Genomic DNA, 20915 nt, shown 5'->3' with positions numbered 1-20915 from the left:
CGCCTGTGCGCCCGGCACCTGACCCCGGCGCGTTCTGCGGCGCCCCCAGCTGGACGACAGCAAGATCGTGGTAGGCATGGCGGACGGCCTGGTCTCGATCGAGGACCGGCGGCGGGAGGAGGCGCCGGCGGCGGCGGCGGCGGTGCCGGCCGGACGGCCGGGCCGGCGCGCGCTGCGGCACCGCCAGGACACCATCAGCCAGCCGGCGCGCTCCGAGCAGGAGAGCGCGGTGAGAGCGACCGCCGGCCGATCCGCGGCGCGCCTGGGGACCATCAGGTCATGGGGGAAGGGTATGGTCCGGGGTGGGACAGACATGATCATTGCCATCTGAAAGTTCACGTTGTTGATATGTGTGTGTGTATGTGCATGCCTACGCCGCCTTGCTTTTTATGGGTCCAATTTTAATGCGCTAAAGCGAAGGTGCTGACAAGAAGTGGAAGAATAGGTGGTTATTAAGAATTTGTCTGAAGCAATTTACTGCTCAGTGGGCCGGATCGCCAAAACAGTATTTCGAAATTTTCGTCTTCGAATGTGGATTAAGATGTCGAATCATACTCTCGTATCTTTGGTTGACTTCATTTAAGTCAGCCTTTTGACACCCAAATATCTGTTGCCCTCGTAACCAAATGGAGATTATGCAAGCTTTGCTGGCCCTATCATTTCGGGCGAAAACAACCGCAAGCATACCAAATTTACATAAATTGCTTAGAACTATTTTACGTCAGCCGCATCAGAACACAGACTATTTTGAACAAAATTGTTTGTGGTTCCTTTTCAATCTGAGGCTGGTGTGGCACGTAAGATGTAATCATTTAAGGTTTGTGTTGCATGTACGTACCTGAAGTGAACCATCGGTGAAGTATTTGTTTCGAGCAAGGCGTTTTGCCAGATTGTGGGCTCAGAAAGAGTTTCACGCTCCATTAGAGTACACGCTTTATGACCGCGTTTCGGCAAACGGTTGGAGGGCAGGTCTGATGACAAGACAGTTTCGTGATTTTTACTCTTTGCAGCGGGTTGTCATTGCATCGTGTAGCGCATTGCTGTGACTTACACATCGCGTGCCGTGCCGTGATCGCATGGGGACTATTTTGAATGCGTGCGCGACACGACGTCCTTCATTAGCAAGACGCTGCCAAGTGACTGCCGACGTTAAGTCTCCAACACTAGAACCTACTTCCAGTGTGGCGTAGATCCCGTGACGTGACATTGACGTGGCCTGGCATTATCATCAGGGCTATGCATGGTGACACGTGTGCATGTTTACGGTACAGACTCCACCGTTCATCGCGCCGTGCCTCCTTCGCCTGGTGACCCCCCCCCCCCCCCCCCCGCCGCGGGGCGGAGCTCATCAGCACCCGTTCGTCGGCAGGCGGCCGCGGCAACCGCTGCGTATCCAGCTCGACAAGTACGACCTGCACCTGCGGCGCTTCGAGTTCTCGCGGGCGCTGGATGCCGTGCTGGAGCGCGAGGTGGTGCGCCGCCAGCCGGAGCGGACGGTGGCCGTGCTGCAGGAGCTGATGCGGCGCGGCGCGCTGCCGGCCGCCGTGGCCGGCCGCCAGGGCGCGGCGCTGCGCCGGCTGTGCGGCTTCGTCGGCCGCCACCTGCCGCGGCCGCGCTTCACGGCCGCCCTGATGGACGCGGCCGCCGTGCTGGCCGACGTGTACGGCGAGCGCGCCGGCCGCGGCGACCCGGACGTCGACCTGGCGCTGGAGGCGCTGCGCTCGGCCGTCGAGGCGCACCTCGCCTACCTGGACGGCCTTCTGGCGCTGCAGGGCAGCCTGGACATGGTGCTGGCGGCGGCGGCCGAGCCGGCGTCGCCGCCGCAGGCAGCGATCGAGGCGGGCCTCCCGCCCGCGGCCGCCAGCTGACGGGCGGGAGCGCCGAGCGGTGTGGAGAAGGGTTGATAGGGGGGCTGCCGGGCGAGCGGACGCCTCCGTCTGTCGAATGTGACTCGTCATGCCAAAGACCTGGCCAACGACGACAGCCGCTAGTGAGTCACTGTTGGAATTTTTGCGAAATAAAAATGTGATGCATAGAAAAGCGCATCGCGTGCAGTTTCCAGCATGTGTCATACTATTACAATGTACACAGTAATGGCTCTGAAGCGAGTACTTAACCCTGATGTGGGATGGAGAACTGACATTGGCCGTAATACAGAGGAAGATGCCGGCAACCAAGCTATCATGAGGACGCGACACGAAATGGTTCTGAGTTCGGGATGGAAAAGGAATGTCGGCGCTTAGTTCAGGGCTGCTGCTGTCAATGGTGTGCGGGAGCGGAGGGACTGATAGATTTATGGATAATGGATGTGCAAAGGCTGTGGAGGGGCACGCGCGTGGATGTGACTGACTCCCAAAATCCGGCAGGGGGGGGGGGGCACAATTTTGCGTATTCCCCTCTGACAAGTCCTGTTTCCGCATCTGGTTAAGGGACGAGCCATTGGAAGCAACGGTGGTTAAGAATGCAAATGTGGTTTTCATAAACGAGATGCTCAATCATTTAAAAGATGTAGCGCATAAGCTGTCCGGTCTTTACCTGCAAGCCGTCCAATTAAGAGTACTTTCTGCAATACTGCAGTACTGCCACGGCTCCACTTAAGCATTGGATTAATTCTAACATTTTGGCCTACAAAAAGCTGGAGAACGTCTGCCAAAACTGGGTCCAGATTTCTATCCAGCGTAGCAGTGATGCAGGACACACTGATGAGCAAGAGCGGACGATCGTAAGAGTAAGGGCGTGGATCAACATGTGCAGTGTCACTCCAGTGGTGCCGCTTTATACACGGGGGGCCCAAGCCTCTCCCCTCAATGCTGACTTAGCCCCCCATGCTACTCTGAGCCCCCTCCCTGGTAAGCACAAGCAAAAAAGGAATACTGGACCAACGGAATGCAGAAAATTTCCCTGGAACGTGGGCACACTAGGTACATACCTGGCTATATCGCCTTAGGTTCGCGTTAATTTTGTGCCGTATGCTACCCTGTAGGTGCCTAACATATTTATTCCATTTCGACTCCTTTAAACGCTAGGACATTCTGCAGTTATTCGCAGGTTTCACGCAATTGACCTGCATTGGGACAAGAAATGGACTGCAATATGCGGCGGCTTTTAAATTACGATGGCCAGTTTATTGGCATGGTTGGACATTTTTCAGTCTAGAAACGGAAGCTGCACATCGGCGATTCATTGATTACACCTCTGAAAATTCTTGGCTAAGCTGATGTAGACACTTTTGAAGATGGGTACACGCAGGGCTTTACAATCGGAGAGGGGGGGGGGGCAGCTTCCAAATGGAAACTAGACCGCAGGCCGCTTTTTTAATATATGTTTTATCCATGGCATTGAGATCGCGGGTATAACTGGCCAAATGCGGGAGATCACGTTTCCGGGGTACGTTAGAGCAGGTTAACCGGCTGGGCCCTCCGAACCGGTTTGAAAAAGTGACACCCCTGGGTAACCCGTTTGTGCGCTTGGTAACACGATCATGGCTCGCCCGTTTCGATGCCATCATAGAACTGGTGTCGGATCTCAGCGACCAAGGCACGCGAAGGCGTGGAACTGTCCACACGGTGTAGACGAATGCGGGATGGTATTCAAGGGTAGCGCTGGGGGCATCTGCCCCCCCCCCCTTTCATCTGCCCTCCCTTTCAATTTCTTAATCATCGATATGCATGTGAATAAATGTCGAGTTCTAAAATATTTGTCGAGAAGATCAGCTGATCACCAGCACGTCCTGTTCCTCTGTAACCAATGGGAAAAATTATGTATTATGTTCTCATCCACCACCCATTCCCACCCCCGATTGCTTACTCATGCATACGCCCCGGACATAGGTGCCGGCCGCACCTCCCAAACAGATCCGCCAGCTTCCCGACCGATAGGTTCGCCAGTAATTGCGCAGTGTTGCCTTTTTCAAAACCGATCAGGAATGCAACACGCTGTGGACTATCGGCAAAGATCGGATCCCGAAAGCCACGGGGGACATGTAGCCCTGTTTATTGTGGGTATTGACCACGCAAAGTCCATGTGTTTTTCTCAATACACACGCACAAACATATATATATATATATATATATATATATATATATATATATATATATATATATATATATGTGTGTGTGTGTGTGTGTGTGTGTGTGTAATATATGCGTGCGTGCGCGCGCGCGCGTGTGTGTGTGTTTTGGAATGCTTCGTCAATTGAAATTGCCGAATCTAAACCAGGCTCAAAGCTAGCCATTTTTGAAGCTTTTCGTGGATTATTCGCAGGAATGGCACTATGTGGAACTTTGTTTATGAAATTGTCGTATGATTATCAAATAAAAAGGTGCCATGAATGCATTGACAACAAACCCTTGGTGTGCATGGCCAAATGTGTCTGACAACGTCTATACACCAACAACTCTGTTTTCCTTCGGCCGGCCCGCCGCCAGCACGCATATTAGATGAGCGAATACATTCAACCAAAGAAGGTGACTCGCGCGCACTTTGTGGTACAACAGTTCATTGACCTGGTCTTACGATAAGGGCTGAAGTCATCGGTATTCTGAAAGACAACGCTGTTGCCAGGCGCCGCTCCTCCGTCGATCCGCCGTCTTTTGAGTCACCTTGACTTTTGATGTTAGGAGAGCCTACGTCGCTCTAATGATTAACGCCGCCAGGAGGGACGCGTGATGGATTCAGACGCGACGGTGAGTTCCATGGAATGACTTTGAAAGACGTTTGTAGAAGGATAAAATAGTCAATCCACCTACGTGCCTACAGCAACGACGTCACTGGTGACCTGACCTCAGCTGGGCCATCAGTTCCGCAGGTGATGTCATCGGTCTTCACGGCGTCACCGTTGCGCGGCATTAGTAGTATTGACTGCCGCTGGGAGGGGCGGCACCACCGGGGATGGGGGGAGGACACGTCCCCCTCCACCCTCGTAAGGGAGCGACAGTCCCCTATCCCAGCAGCCTTCAGGTAGAAGAAGAGCTATTTGTTTATGCGGATTTCCACTAAGATGCGCCTTTATAAACGCCTCTCGCTGTGGGTGAAGGAACTGGGGGGGGGGGGGGGGGGGGGCACGGGACCATGCCCCCCACTTTTCAAGGTGGGGGGGTAGCAGTGTTAACTGCCCCCTCCACTTTTCAGATCAAGGTTCTGTATAGCTTACTTTTGCAGTGCATTAAACATAAATGCTGATTTACCTAGTTCATCAACCATCTTCCTCAAGATGCGCCATCTTTTTCGTCCGGTCATTGGCCATGGCGTAGTATCATAACCGCAGCGTCGACGCCGCGCGGCCTATGGAGACTGTAACGCCGGGCCTCGAGGCCGTCGTTACTCTGACTTGCGAGACAGCATGTTCAAAACCACATTGCATAGCTTTTTATCAGTAATCAGTCGTGATTGAATCTCGAACATTTTGAGGCGAACATGGGTTTTAGTCATGTTTATGCAAATTTGTGACACCACTTCATCTGCAATTTACGTTCAGAGAGTCTTCAATATCTCTGAAGAACACAAAAAACGTGGAATTCGGGTCTGTGTGACAATTATTGGACCACCTGCGGCGACCAGGGATGTTGCGTCAATGAGGATTCCTGTGCTGATCCGGGGCCAACTGCGCGTGTCAGAAGGCCTCCTGTGTCATGGAGGAAAACAGTGTGATATGATATATCCTTCTAATGACCTTCAGGTCGACCAAGAGATCCCGCCCGTGTCGCCAGATTGACAGCCAGAAGACACTTCGTGCGGGGACAGAATGGCCCTTCAGTCATTGACCGTAGACAGTAATGTGCCCCTGATGTTCTACTCAAGGGGCCCCTGCCCGGAAGGAAATCAGGGGTCTCATTATTGTTGAATGGAGTGGGTCGAAATGCGTTTAAAAAAGAAAACCAACAAGGCCATTCCTTGTTTGCCGGAGAACGTTCATTTTTCAAAATGAATTAGTATAACAAATTACATCAAAGGGTTCGAGCATACCCGCCCGCAACCTCGAAGGCAAGGACAGCGATGACCTAGGTTGCAGCTTCCGTAAAGCCGAACGGCTTCGGTCTCTGCAAGTGCCACCAGACGGCGGGCGCCGTGCTAACCTGTCTTCTGGATATATTAACAGTTACAGAAACACGAAAAAGAAATATTCTGCCTTTACCCTCCCAGTTCCACCACCGAATTCCAGTACCGCTGCGCAGTGCTTTCAGGGCTAATCCGTTCTTATCATCAGTCTAAAAATCGCACACGTGGAATATACGCCCAGACTGGCATCAAAATGCATGATTCGATGTCATGAAGTGTTCAAAGGTACTTTTTTTGAAAATCATTTTCGTCCACCCGTTGGCCACAGCTCAACATTAATTGTGGGGCCAACAAGTCTGTCGGCCTACGGAGACTGCAATGCCTGGCGGCGAGGTTTTTGTTACTAAGATTCACGAGTGTGAATGCTCAACATTACTTCACGTAACTTGTATTACAAACGGATTAAGGTGTTTAAAGGTGATTATTTAAGAAGCGCTATCATTTTCATTCACCGGTGGGCCACAGCTGAAAGTTAACCACTGGGCTAAAGCTCCGCGAATTATGGAGACTGCAACGCCTGGTGTCGATATTTTGTTGCCAAGATTTGCGAGCGCACATGTTAAGAAACCACGTCACATGACTCGTATCACTAACCGATTCTGAATGCATGTTGGACATTTTCAGACAACCATGGCTTATTTATTTATTTATTACACGTTATAAGCTTACTCCACTCAGAATGTGGCTATTACAGAGCCCGCGTCATGGAAATAAAACACTGTGGTCAGGGAGGCTCGCGCAAACACGTACACAGGCAGGCACACATGCGCAGAACGCACTCTCTCACATTCGCTTAAGTCTTTTGAAGTAGGCATCGCTATCCGTTATTGATCTGCCGCTGCAGGATATAGCTACGCAACTCATATTTGAATTGTGGAAGGCTCAGCTCGTGAATATTCTGCGGTAGTGCGTTGTAGGCGGTCAAGGTGGAGTAAATAAAACGCCGCCTTCTCGATTTGGATCTGATCACCGGCACATGTAACATATTATCCTGTCTCGTTGTTCGATAGTGAACATGGCGTCTGTGAATAAGGTGATCAGACAGCGACTCCGGCTGGGATCTTTCCAGGATACACTTCAGAAGTGTCAGTGTATGATATAAGAACATGTTGCCAGCAGACATCCCCTCGAGATCTCGTAAAACATCGCTCACATGATCATATTTCCGACGCCCAGAGATGACTCATGCTGCGAAGTTCAGCAGCTTCTGCAGTCGTGATGTTTGAGTAGCATTACATGTTCCGTACACACAGGCGCAGTAACGGATGAGTGAGATGGCTAGACCCTGAACTGGAGTAATGAGTGAGGCCTGAGTCAGACTGTGCCGGCTGTGGCTGAGGCCGATTAGAACGCCAGTACATCGCCGCACAACGTCATCAGTGTGCGCAGGAACGTCATGCACTGGTCAAATACAACACCCAAGTTTCGAACGGAAGGAGAGGTGGCTACAGTGGCGCTCATAAATTTGATGCTAGGCGGTGGCAGGTTCCGAAGATTTTGACGCGTGCCGAGGACTATGAGCTGTGTGCGTTAATTTTCATTCCGTTTTTGCCAAACCATTTGAACAGATGTGAAAGATGTTGCTCCATGAATGTGATCAGCACACCAATGTCACCGGGCCTCCCACTCACTGAAACCTGCGTGTCGTCCGCGTGCTGCACAATACATGCGTCATGAGCATGCAGCGGCATATCATTAGCATAAATGCTATACAGCAGCGGGCCGAGCGCTGAGCCCTGGTAGGCTCCGATCGGGTTGTGCAATGCCGCGGACAAAGAGGAAGCGCCACCTGGGTTCTGGACGAGAACCTGCCGAAAGCAGTGTCTCAGAACTGCCGACTTTGGGTGTAAAGCAACACCCTATGAGGAGGAATTTATCGCTCTTTTTCCCCATATTGCATGTGAATTTTTCACTCCTGTCTGACATTGTCTAATCGCACATCCCAACCCCTATTTCCTTTCCTGAGGTTTTCAGATGTCATCCAAAACCGAGCTCACTTGAAACCACCAAGCATAAACGATGCTCCACAGATGCTCCAACGATTTCCTACACCTGGACACCTATGGCTATGTCCTGCCTCATCTACATCTGAATCATGTCTATGTATGCACAGAGCAAGGGCGCCAGTTACCTCCAAGCGCAAGAATCCCAGTGACCCCAGACGCTCGCGCGCATTAAGCTTGGTTTGTTTACAGAATGCACCACAACCTGCAGCTGTGTGCCAAATACAAGGTTTTCACGCATCCCTATTCTTTGGTCTCACCACCATACCACAAAAGCAGAGCCTGGTGCAAACACCAGCAAGGCCTGGTAGAGAATTTTACTCCACGCATTTTTTTCCCGAGGAAACTTGACCACTAAATTGCATCACTCCCGAAATGCAGGAGTGAAAAGTTCAAGAAATGTTTTCTGAATCAAACTTACAAGATGAATATCACCATTTGAGTACTTGAATTAACAAATTTTAAGTCAAATCAGTTCATTACAAAATTGTGCGAGAAAGTACCAGTCTTTATATTTATTTATCTACTTTTGTTTTTCTTGGTATCATACGGGTGTGATACCACTTTATTCTTCTTTCCTTTTCGATTGCCTTTAGAGGTACCATCTGCGGCTTAACAGTTTGACCGATTTCTCTGCATGATGCTCCAACTGCAAACTTGTACGTGTTTCCTACATAAATTGGATTAATTCGCCAGTCGCCCAAATATGTTTGAGATGCACCCAAGCGTGAACAATTCACACGGAATGAAGGAGACAATTTGAAGCATGGAACTTATTTTACCGCCATTTCGTCCTTTTAAGCCCTCAGTTAACCGTTTTCTTGGTTCATGGCGGTGCTCAATAATGATAAATCTAAGCCTTTCGAATGTCTGACTCACCAGGCTACCTGGCAAGGTTATGCTACTGCTGCCATACAGAGCCTTGGGACAGACCTGACGCAGCTAATACAGAAGTGTTGGGTGGCGAAATTCTGCCCTCTGGAGATATTTATCATGCACACCTCTTACTTGTTTCGCATTTTAATCTTGTAGGCTGGTAGGCATGATTGATAATTATATTTGGGGGTGAGTGGGATGGCTCTGTCTGCCAGCAGACCGAGCAAAAGTTACTGACTTTTTGTTGTGGGGGAGCAGGAAGAAGCCAGTAAGTCTCCTCTGGACCAAGTAATTGCTTTCCTTACCTACTTTCAACACATGATTGTTAACCAGAGTTTGTCATTTTCTGTTTTAATCCATCGAGTTTTGTCATAAAACAATTCCAATTAAAAATCGGAAGCCAGCATCTCAAACTTTGTCATTGAATATGAATAAACAAGCCTAAATGAATGCATTTGCAGCAGCTGAAAAGGCGAGCAGCAATACTGGCGTGGCCATCTAAAAGATACGTTATTTTTAGAGAAGAGAGATTGTTTTGTGGAGCATACCAATTATTGCCCTTGACATAGGTTAACCATGACAATCAAAATAAGTTGTTCAGAGTGATTTAAAGTGTTTTGATTTGTGTGTTGTCAACTTTGTCTGATATCAACAAGCATACACGAATAAAATGAACAAAAATGCAAGTTGAAACCAACCAAAAACTAGCTTCAGGTATCATGTTTTTATCACAATTGCTGCTGTCAACAGAATGGTGAGTTGAGATGGTGTTCATCATATAGGCTACTCTAAGTTAGGTTAAGTTGGTCAAGTACATGGCAAGTGGGAATAGGAATTGTGCAAGAATCAGTAACTCACGACTGCTGCTGTGATACAAACAGGTTATACAGGATGAGATGATGTAAAGCCTCTTTAGGTTATGCATAGGCTACTTTCATGGAAATAAGCAGTGGTATTTTGTAAGAAACGGTGACAAAATGTTTGTTTTCCTGACCCCATCTTGACAGAAGCCAGAAGTATGTTTATTGTGTTTGACTTGGTGATGGGCCGATGTGTAGGAGTCCGAGGGTTTTTTTTTGTTTGAGTGTTTTTATGCGTGTTGAATTTTCTGTCGTTATTTTGTTGTTGAATTCCTTTCCTTTGTTTTGGTTTTAAAGTGCTGTGGAAGGGAATTGAAAAGTGCGGCATCAAATTAGTGGTGTTAATAATTTGTTATGCTCATAATGCTGTCATGAAATTACTATCCTTTAACACGCGCCTGGTTGGCCGGCTAGATACCCTTCGCTCGGGTGGGGGCGAGGATGGGGGTCAATTTGCCCCCCCCCCCCTCTGAGGCCTCGGAAACTAAGAAAGCTAGAGACACCAAATTTACAGGGTGTCTTGACCTATACGTAAACTCACTTAGGTCAAGGTTTTAGCTTCCTAGGACATAGCCTTCAGGTTAAATGAGGTCAAACAAGGTTAGATTCCAGGTTGGTCTCCAGAGCGCCCCCAGATCTAGGCAACTGTCTCTAAGCAAAAGGTCACAAGCCCATTTGAGGTCATTGACCTTGTTTGGCCCTTTGAAGGTCATGGTGACCAAAATGATACAGGACTGCTCTGAGTTTTGCATTTGAATAAGCGACAAAGATTACGCTAGGCAGTATATTCCTAAAACAAGAAGTTTGACCCGGGCCATCTTAGGTCAATGGCCTGTTCTGACCTCTCAGAAGTCAGTTGGAGATGCATGATGCGGTTCTTGCTGTCAATAAATTGGAAATGAGCACCAGAAACTATCCCACACAGCAAGCCCTAGAGAAATAAATCAGGTTGGTTTTGACCTTGGTCTGACCTTTATACCTGACCATAGGTCAACTTAATTTGCTCATTTAATATTTGTAGTGCCTAAGAAAGCATCTCAAATATGTATGCCTTCATCAAACACTCCGTTGTTGCATCAGATTGAGCGATTCCCTAAAAATTGCCTTCGCTGAAACCATGGGCTGACTTTGACCTGTCATAGGTCAGCAACCTTACAAGGCACATCTAAACTTTGTATGCCAAGCGATCCGCTATGCAATTTTCTACAGCTACGCAAAATTTGGCGCGGCTACGCCGTGCCATTCAGAAGCCATTCGGGAAAAACCCCTGGTATGGTCAGTTTGCCCCCCCCCCCTCCCACCCGAGCGCGTGTTAATGTATTCTGTTTCACTTTAATGGCCTAAGATGCTAAAAAACGAAAAAGTTTTGTCAGGTTCCGGACATTACGCCCATGCCAACTTGAAATATATGTCTTTATTTACTGAAGTATCAGTCACCAGCTCATAAGTTCCATCTTTTGTGAATTGACTTCTTCACTCCCTCACGGTCTTTTTGCGATGGAATTTTTCATTCCCACCCTAGTTCAAAAGCGATTCTAGCTCCCTGGCTGAAAGGGGTTTTGGAGGTAACTCGCAAACCAACGTACATCAACGTGGTACAGCTGGAACTTTCTAAGAGGTCTATCGTGTGGAATAACATCAAAGCACTTGGATAAGTCCAGTATGCATAACAAGGATACTTCCCTTTAACCCATGGCCTCAAAAACTTTGTCGGTTACCGTGAGAAGCGCCGTGTCAGTGGAGTGATCTGATCTAAAACCATGTTGACTAGACCAGAACAGGTGATGAGAGGTGAAATATGCAAACAGCTGCTCGTAAACTACACGTTCGGCAACCTTACCGATAGTCGGTAAAATTGAGATAGGCCTGTAATTGGAACATCAATGGATTTTGGCGTCTTTTGGATAGGATGTACTATTGTCAGCTTCCACGAGTCGGGGGCTACATGGGCTATCATGCTGGAATTGACAATATGGGCGATCGCGGGACAAATAGCGTCTGTACACAGTTTGAAAAACCGGATACACAACCCGTCTGCATCGCACGATGTACTGTTACGCGTGCGGGCTATGACGCATCGCAGTTGCTCCTGTGTAACGGGCGATACCTGGAACCGGCCGGTGACCACGCGCGGCAGGCGTACCGCCAGCTCCGGCCCCGAGGAGTCCAACTGGCGGGCGGTCCCGGTACCAATGCTGGCGAAGTACCGGTTAATGTCGTCCGCGTCCGCATCAGGTGTGGACCTGGCTGGCTGCTTAGATGAGACAATAGGCCGTACACGCCTGTCAATCTCCTCCCGTGTGTCACGACGCACTGCCGACCTGACCTGCCGGTTTAGGTCCTTATACGTCTCGCGGTCATAATCACGGAGTGCGACACGCCGCCGGGCCATCAGGTCTTTAGTAGCTTCCGTGACAGGCGGTGCTATAGGATTGCGCACTTTTGAACGTCTCATCGGTGCTAAAGCATCATCGATAGGACGAGTCACTGCAGGGAATAGTCCCACGGCTCTTCGGGATCGTCACTGCCGTACACTGGGCCCCATTCCACATCTTGGTGACGGCGATTCGCCTCCGTCAAGTCCAGTTTGCGCCAGCAGTCTGGCCGTCAATGCGCACTGCGCAGGTCGGTAGTCCGGTAGCGGCACTAGAGTACGTGACCGGTCATGGGGACTATAGTCACAGTACGGCGTACCGTGCCTTGGCCATATCAATACACCTGTTAACCTTTCGATCTGCAATCAAATGTTCATCTTCGAATTTAGATCGAAACATATCGATCTATAATCTACGTTCGCAATGCCCTTGATTTCCGTAGATCCGAGATAAAAAATTTGGTACAGCAGCATAGCAGCCATACCATCAGTTCGCATTCAGTCATGCGGGAGACAACCGGGTCAGGGTAGTGGCCGCCGACGGCGGAGAGGAGCAGGGCTCAAATAAGTAATATATGACAGACTGGCTTCCATTCCGTGGGTTGGTTTAATGGAGACGCTCTAGTTTTATGGCTTTTGACTCAATTTATTTGACAGTTTCAAGCTTCTAAATTTGATTCCCCCATACGTGCCGCGGCAAGTCTTATTTCTTGAAAAGCGGCCAGCAAAATGAAGGTGCATGAAAAATGCGTCGCACTGTGCGCCATAGATTCACTTTCAAAATTCTCACCCGCTTATGTCCAGGCCGTGTTCTGGCATTTATGCTGTGGAGGCATATGCTCCCTCAATGACCTAAAATGCTTGCCCGCTCGTGGGATTTCACCTCTCCAGGAAGGACAATGCTGAAATGAATGAATAATCTTGAGAAGCTGAATAGCCTTCTTTTCTACATGACAGATGGGTCGAATAGGCAAGGTTGTGCATTAAGAGAACAGCCCTAAATGCATAGCAAGCATAGCAACCATGACATTTGAATAAAGAGCGATAATAACCTCCATCTCTACGCCCCCCCCCTCGGTCATCGGGCTTGCTTTCCAAAAAAGTTCCTGAAGTACGCCCTAAGCATGGCCTCCTCACCTTCTGAAACGTTTCTCCACCTATGTCTCCCGCCATGTCATGATTGCATATGTTGATGCAAATGCTGGTACGATGTAATTGGTGCTCCTAAAGACCGCTCGGCGATTTCTGGTTACAGAACTGGCCGAGCAATTCAAAGTCCTCCGCGCCTAGAGTTTAAGGCCGTGTCAGGAGGGGTATTGCATCATCACGTGCCTGCAACCATAACTATATTAGGTATTTCTAAGGGAAAGAAGAAAAGTTTATTTAATAATGACTTAGTACAAACCTTTTTTGAATGAATGAAGTTCTGGGATAAGAGGTCACACTTAGCGGTGTATGCTGCGTGAACCCTGGCTTCCAACCACCTGAACCTGAAGTTCTAGGCCAGCGGTAGAATTTAATGGCGAAAGTCGAACGTGCCGCACATTACTCAGCACGGTCCGTCCCGCCCTCTGACGTCGCCTCGCCGCTGTCACGGGCCACAGCCATTCCTATCCAGGGCGCCTGGGGAGCGCCGAAAGTGACGCATCCGTCCGGAGTGCCACACGTTTGGAGATATTGAAGCAAGCGTGGTGAATTAAGCTCATTTAAAACTATCGGTACACTTTTAAGTGAAAAAGGCTGCTCTAGACAACGCAATTTCTCGGCTTAGTAAAATGCTCTTCAATACGTCATTGTGTCATCATGCCGTAGTGCGTTGCACAACATTGATGGAGAGCATATTGGCGGCCGTTATATCTGGAAACCGTGCTCGCAAACGCCAGATATGAATGACTGGACTTGCGGCCGCAGTCGATGCATGACCAATTTAATTGCACAATACAAGTGACCTTATAGTGCATCATGGAGGCCTGGGTGACTTTCAGATAGGCTGGAAATATGCGCATCTTCGCGCGTACAGCCCACTCAAAAGCCAGACGGGTTTAGGTCTTAGAAGTGGTAGGGCTCTCAACTGCACTGAATGATCTTAAAGATGGCTATTTCAGTTCAAACGCTATGCCAATATTGAACACTTCCTTTAATGTTTCTGGGACTTAGCAAAAAAAGAACAACAACGGAGCGGAGCCACGGATGCTTTAGGTACCTTTTAAGCATTCATTTTGTGCCCGCGGATATTTGTTAGTTCAAAGTCGGTCGCTGCACTGGTGACGTCAATCTGAGGTCAAAATCTAAAAAATTAAACCTCTCTAGCTGGGATAGAGACGGCCAAGTTTGGTGAACATTGCAGAAGTGCTCCGTTATGTGTTCCGTGTGCCCTTACCGTTTTTATTTCATTCTTAAGCGTTCTATAGTCTCAAAAATAGTAACGAAATTGCTTTTAGGGGTTATTTCGCCAGTGGCTGGCCGACCAGGCGGGAGTCACTTGGAATTAAGTATTACTCCTGAATGACAGACGGTGTGTTCTGCATCATTGTTAAGCAGATTCGTCATGCGTTTTATATCTTTCAATTCCCGAAGCGTCTAAGGTTATAAAGTTTGAGTGGCGCAATGAAACCAACTTGAATTAGAGATAACATCACTTGAACAGGTGAAAGCAATAAGTAATTACATGTCCTCATATTTTACAAATTTCCTTGCATACTAAAAACAGATCAATTAATTGTTGGGACGCTTGCAAGGGTGGAGCCAGAAGGGGAGGGCATGGCCCTCGGAGCCAAGATATTTACACATGGTACTGGGCGTTTTCGCAAGATTTAGACCCACATGCTCAGGCTATTGGAGGACATTTGAATTTGGTTCCAATGGAGAAGATTGTGGCTGCGGACCTGGTGAAATAATTCTGAAAATTTTGCGAGCATTGCGTCGTTTTGTTTACGCGCTGCGCTGGAAAATCTTTAAGGGGGTCACAAATGTCCCCCAGCATTCGGACAGACACCGGCCAAAAACCCGTAGTAGACATGGGGGCGTGTTGCACAAAATCAATCACCATTCAATCAACTATATTACTAAAGGAACATCATCAGTCAATCAACTATATTACTAAAGGAATAGGGTGAGTGTGTGTGTGTGTGTGTGTGTGTGTGTGTGTGTGTGTGTGTGTGTGTGTGTCCGTTGGTTCAGCTGCAGGCCAAACTATCTGGAGTTTTGCATGAAATTTACACACGACCTAGATCCGCCGGCTGCGCTTGGCAGAATAGCGTCAAAATTCTGCATTTCTCAAAAATGAGCGCGTGCAGAGCGAAGAAAACAACGCAAAAAAACCCATAGGGTTAACACGGGCGACGCCAATTTCGCGATTCCGGCAGACTGCTTGACATGCCTCGCTTCCCTGGCCGTATCTCGGTAACCAACGGTCACAGCGACATGCAACTTGCACGGTGCGATAGAGCACTGAGTGGGCCATCGCAGTTGGGTGCGTTTTTGGCGCCACGTCACACGTGGCACGTGTACACGTGTTGAAAATTGAAACCGTCGTTTTTGACGCGGATTTGCGTTTTCCGTTATATCTCGGCACGGAAAGAAGGTAGAGGCCTGAATTTTGTTTCCCAACTTTCACAATTGAATCGGCTACATTTTCAGTGTGCATCGCGAGTTTGTGCGACGCAGCGTTGTGCTGCAAATTCCATTACAAGTTGCTACGGGCCGAGTTTTATCGGCACCGAATACAAGCCGCTGCCGTCAAAACTATGCGTGATCTAGCGCTGAAAACTACAGCAGCGTGTCGGCCGATTCGTGCTGTCTCTCATGCACCCCTTTGTTGACCCCATTTTGGAAAATGTCGCTCACAAATGAGCATAGGCGTAGGAACGTTTCAAAAAGTGCGGAGTGGGGGGGAAAGCTCAGGGTGTACTTCAGGAACTTTTTCTGGAAAGCGAGACCGATGATCGGGGAGGGGGGGGGGGGGGGTAGGGATGGAGGTTGTTATCGCCCTTTATTCAAATGCCATGACTGCTTTGCTAGATGTGCATCTAGAGCTGTTTCTTACTGGTGCACAATCCTGCCTATTCGACTCATCTGTTATTTGGCAAATATGGCTATCCAGCTTCCCTAGATTATTCGTCCATTTTAGCATTGTCTTTCCTGGGGAGGCGAAATTCCACGAGCGGGTAGACATTTGGGTCACTGAGGAAGCATTCGCTTCCTCATTGTAGATGCTAAAATACGGCCTGAAAGTAGGCTGATGATAATTTTGAAAGTAGATTGATGGCTCACAGTGCAACAGATTTGTCATGCGCCTTCATTTCGCTGGCTGTTTTTCAAGAGATAAGACTTGTCACAGCATTTTAGGCGGAAACAAATTCGGGAGCTTGGAACTGCTAGAAGCCACGTGACATAAGCCATAAAACTGGAGGTTCTCTTTTAAAAATCAAACCACATAATAAGGCCCATCTGTCATATGCTTCTTATCTGAGCCCTGCTCCTGTCCGTCGTCGATGGTCAGTGCCCTAGCCTGGATGTCTCCCGCACGACTGACTGCGAACTGATCGTATGGCTGCTTTGTTGCATACTTTTGGATCAGCGTTACTACTACATGGCGTATGAAAAATGTGTTGGACACCTGCAGCAGTATCTTTTTCGAATTATCTTCCCTTATGCCACAGCATCGCAGAAAAACAGCCTCCGGAAAGCTGTCTGCCTTGGGCATGAATTGGCCCAACAGACACTTCACTGTTCATCATGCAACATATACGACTTGATTTGCTTTTGTGTGTAGGCAGAGGCGTAGCCAGAGCCTTGCCAAGGGGAAACGCAAGGTTGACGAAAGCCCATCTTATGGTGATCTCCCCCCCCCCCCCCCCCACAAAAAAGGATATAGCTTACTTGTTAAAAAGTGACACAGTTTTATTCGTATGATTGTTATTTTTGCCTTGTAACCAGAACAGAAACCAGGAGCAGCCGTGAGCTCACTTCTGTTTGTATTTTGAGGTCAATAAGCTGCAGTAATCAGGCGTTGAGTGACTGCATGGAATACATCAACGGCGCTCTTAATTTGCAATAGCTAGAAGACTCTTTCTAAACCGATAGAACTCAGATGCTCTGTCCAAAAATATCTGAGTTCTTAAGTCATTGAGGACATCGCGCAGGTAGCTTGTAGATCGCTATGTTTGGTCCAAATTTGAGGATGAAAATTTGATTGCAGATCGAGTGGCCAACAATGTGTATTGACATGGCCAAGCCATGTTTGTCTGAAAATGTTTGCCACTCAGTCAGAATCGATTAGTGATACAATTTATGTAACGTACTTTTTATCATGCACACTCGCAAATCTTAGCAGCAAAAACCTTGTCACCAGGCGTTGCAGTCTCCAAAGTCCACGGCGCGTTAGTCCAGTAGCTAAAATATTTAGCCTTGGCCCAACGCTGGACAAAAGTGCTGACGCCTCTGAAATTATTACCTTTAAACACCTAAATCGGCTAGTAATACAAGTTATGTGACGTGAGCTTGAGCATGCGTTCTCCAAAATATTAGAAACACAAGCCTCGATCACAGGCGTTGCAGTCTCCGAAGGCCGCGCAACGTCGGCCTAGCAGCTAATATTGAACTGTGGCCAACGGGTGGACGAAAATGACGACGCTTCTGAAAAAGCATTCTTGAACGCTTTATGACATCAGATTTTACATTTAGAAGGCAGTCTGAGAGCATATTTTACTGTGCAATTATAAACTGATGAAAAGAACAAATTGGCCCCTAAAGCACCGCGAAGTTGGGCTGAAATCTATGGAGTGAACTGGAAGATTAAAGGTAAGATCTCCATTGTTCGTGTTTTTGCAGCCATTTATCTATCCAGAACACAGATTAATACGGCGCCCGCCGTCTTTTGGCACTTGCAGTGGCCGAAACTTATCGGTTTTACGGAAGTTGCAACACAGGCCATCAGGCCTTGCTTGCACAGGCCTTGCTCTCCAGGTTGCGGGCGGACATGCTCAGGCTTTTTGATGTAAGTTGTTGCAATAATACATTCTGAAAAATGAACGTTCTCAGACAAACATGGCATGACCTTGCTCGCTTCTTCAAGCTCATTTTGACCCACCCTATTCAACAATAATGAGACACCCACTTACTCAACAATAATAAGACCCCTTATTTTCATCCGGGCAAGGGGCCTCTTGATTAGAACACCATGGGTACATCACCGTTTCCGGTCAAGGGCTGAAGGGCCATTCCGTCCCATCGCAAAGCGTCTTCTGGCTATCATTCTGGCGGCACGGTGTGGGGTCTGCTGGTCAATCCGGAGGCCATTAGAAGGATATATCATATCACATTGTTCCCCTCCCTGACACGGGAGGCCCTCTGGCCCGTGCAGTTAGTTCTGGATCAGCACAGAAATCCTCATCCTATGGCGTAACAACCACCCTGATCATCACAGGTAGTCCGATAATTGTCACATAGACACCACTTCCGTGTTTTTCTGTGTTCTTCAGAGAATATTGAGTTCTCCCTGACTAGATTGTAGATGAAATGGGGTACCTAATTTGTATTAACATAGCAAACCCATGTTCGTCTTAAGACGCTGATGATGCCGTCAGAGCTGATTACTGATAAGAAAACTATGTAATATTGTCCTGAACATGCGCGCTCGCAAGTCATAGCAATGACAGCCTCGACGCCCGGCGTTACAGTCTCAAGGCCGTGCTGCGTCGGCCTTGCGGCTGTAACATTAAGCGATGGTCAATGAGCAAACAAAAAAGATGACGCATCTTAAGGATATTGTTGGTGAACTGGGTAACTCGACATGCATGTTTAGTGTAGTGCAAAATGAAGCCAAACTCAACCTCAATCTGAAAGTGGGGGGCCGGTTAACATTGCTGGCCCCCACCTTGAAAAGTGGGGGGCCATGCCCCCCTGGCCCCCCTGTTCCTACGCCCGTGCAAATGAGCCTACACTAGGAGGTTGCATGACGGCTTTTTCGACGCGACGGCGGCAAGTCACCGCCCCGGCTCCCGGCGTACGCCTTAGGTGTTAAGGGTTAAAATGGGCGTTGGCGCGGCGGCTTTCGACTTTGCTCACATCGCCTGCTTTCATATGAAAAAAATATAATTATCATTATATATCTATAATCATCTTATCATATGCATCACTTCATGTAAAGAACGAGCATGCTGGCGCGCCTTCAGTGGGCCAGAATGTGCCCGCCGGCCCGCCGCCTTCCGGCAGTGGGCCGGCGGGCGATCTCGGTTCAGGCGTAGTGGTGGCGAGGACTTAGGCGTAGACGGAGTGATCTCGGGTCAGGCGTAGTGGTGGCGAGGAGTCAGGCGTAGACGGAGTGATCTCGGGTCAGGCGTAGCGGTGGCGAGGAATCAGGCGTAGCGGGAGCGATCTCGGGTCAGGCGTAGCGGTCGGCGGCGCGCTGTGCATAGCGGTCGCCGTGGGCGTACAGGCCCGGATTTTGTTTCCCAACATTTGCAATTGACGCGGGTACACGTTCAATCGCATCGCGAGTTTGTGCAACGCACCGTTGCGCTGTAAATTGCAGGACAACTTGCAAGATGCCAAGTTTTAATAATCGAAATGGTACGGTCATATGTATTACACTGCACGGGATCACAGATGGATTTTGCTCTCTTCCACGGATTTGTACCCTTTGTGCCACATTTCGGCACCTATGGCACTAACACACCTGGGCTTGGTGCGTCTCAATGATGAATGGGAGGAGCGAGATGATAATGGTTGGTGACACGTGTCACATGTCATGGCGCCCATGTGTTTGCTATAGATTTACGCGATTCTGCTGTTTTGAGGGGCTTGCACGTTTTAGTGATATCTCAGAAACCAGGAATGAAGTACACAGAGACTGGCATGCTTCGATAGGTGATCTAACGGGCAATCACTGAAACGTGTACAATGCCATGCTGTAAGAGTCATGTGACACGTGCGCATTAGCTGTGAAGCTTTTTGCCGATTTCGTCCATTTCTACGCTTTACACGGGATTTCCGTTCTTATGGCACGTAGTAGCACGAGACTGGCATGCTGCGATAGGCCATTGAACGGGAAATCCCATGGTGTCACAAGTGTCGCAAGCGCGGGGTGGCACGTTACACGTGTCGGGCACACACGAGCCAGGAAGATGGCTTTTGATCTATTCCACGGGTTTACACGCTTTGTGCCACATCTCGGCACCCAGAGCGCGGAGGCACTGAGGAGTGGCATGCATGAATAACAAATCGAACAGACAAAGACGTTGCATGAATTGTCATGTTGCACGTGCTGCGTGTAACGCGTGCACGAGCCAGCAAGATAGATTTGGCCGTTACCGGCCGATTTTCACTCTTCGATACAATGCAATGCTGTTTAATACAACGGCAGCGCGCGCTGCCATCATCCAAAAGGCTGACAGTTGGTGGAAGGGGCAAAAATCACCGGCCACACCCCACGACCATTCGCCCATCCCATGGAATAGGTTGTGCTGCAGAGAGCGCGGCGAAATACGCTCTCTACTGCTGGCGGCCGCCGGAGACCGCCAGTACCGCGCGCGGCCTGCGTCCGAGTCTTTCACACTTTGCACGATATCTGGGCAACCAGACCACCTAGAACTGCGATTCCAACTGCAAAAGATATACAACGAAAAGTTCTTAATTTTTCACTTAGCGCAGCGAAACAAGCGCTTGCGTGCTTGCTTCGCTGCCCTAAGTGAATGGCGTTTCAGTTATTGTCACGTTTCGCTCCACATTTCGGCAACCAGGACA

General features: G+C 48.8%; 1 protein-coding gene across 1 annotated transcript in view; it reads left to right on the top strand.

Annotated features, from left to right (window-relative positions):
• Nucleotides 1-20915, top strand: part of LOC119100695 (U3 small nucleolar RNA-associated protein 15 homolog) — a 30237-nt gene that overhangs the window by 2794 nt on the left and 6528 nt on the right. The window contains exons 5-7 of the mRNA XM_037223771.1: nt 50-123; nt 1370-1472; nt 1713-1787. Of these exons, the coding sequence (XP_037079666.1) occupies nt 50-123; nt 1370-1472; nt 1713-1787 (252 nt within the window). The remainder of the gene's footprint in view (nt 1-49; nt 124-1369; nt 1473-1712; nt 1788-20915) is intronic.

This window comes from Pollicipes pollicipes, unplaced genomic scaffold (assembly GCF_011947565.3).
Source record: "Pollicipes pollicipes isolate AB1234 unplaced genomic scaffold, Ppol_2.1 Scaffold_4881;HRSCAF=5763_pilon_pilon_pilon, whole genome shotgun sequence".
NCBI lineage: Eukaryota > Metazoa > Arthropoda > Thecostraca > Pollicipedomorpha > Pollicipedidae > Pollicipes > Pollicipes pollicipes.
Note: the sequence above shows the minus strand (reverse complement) of the source record. Positions and strands in the feature narration are given on the sequence as shown.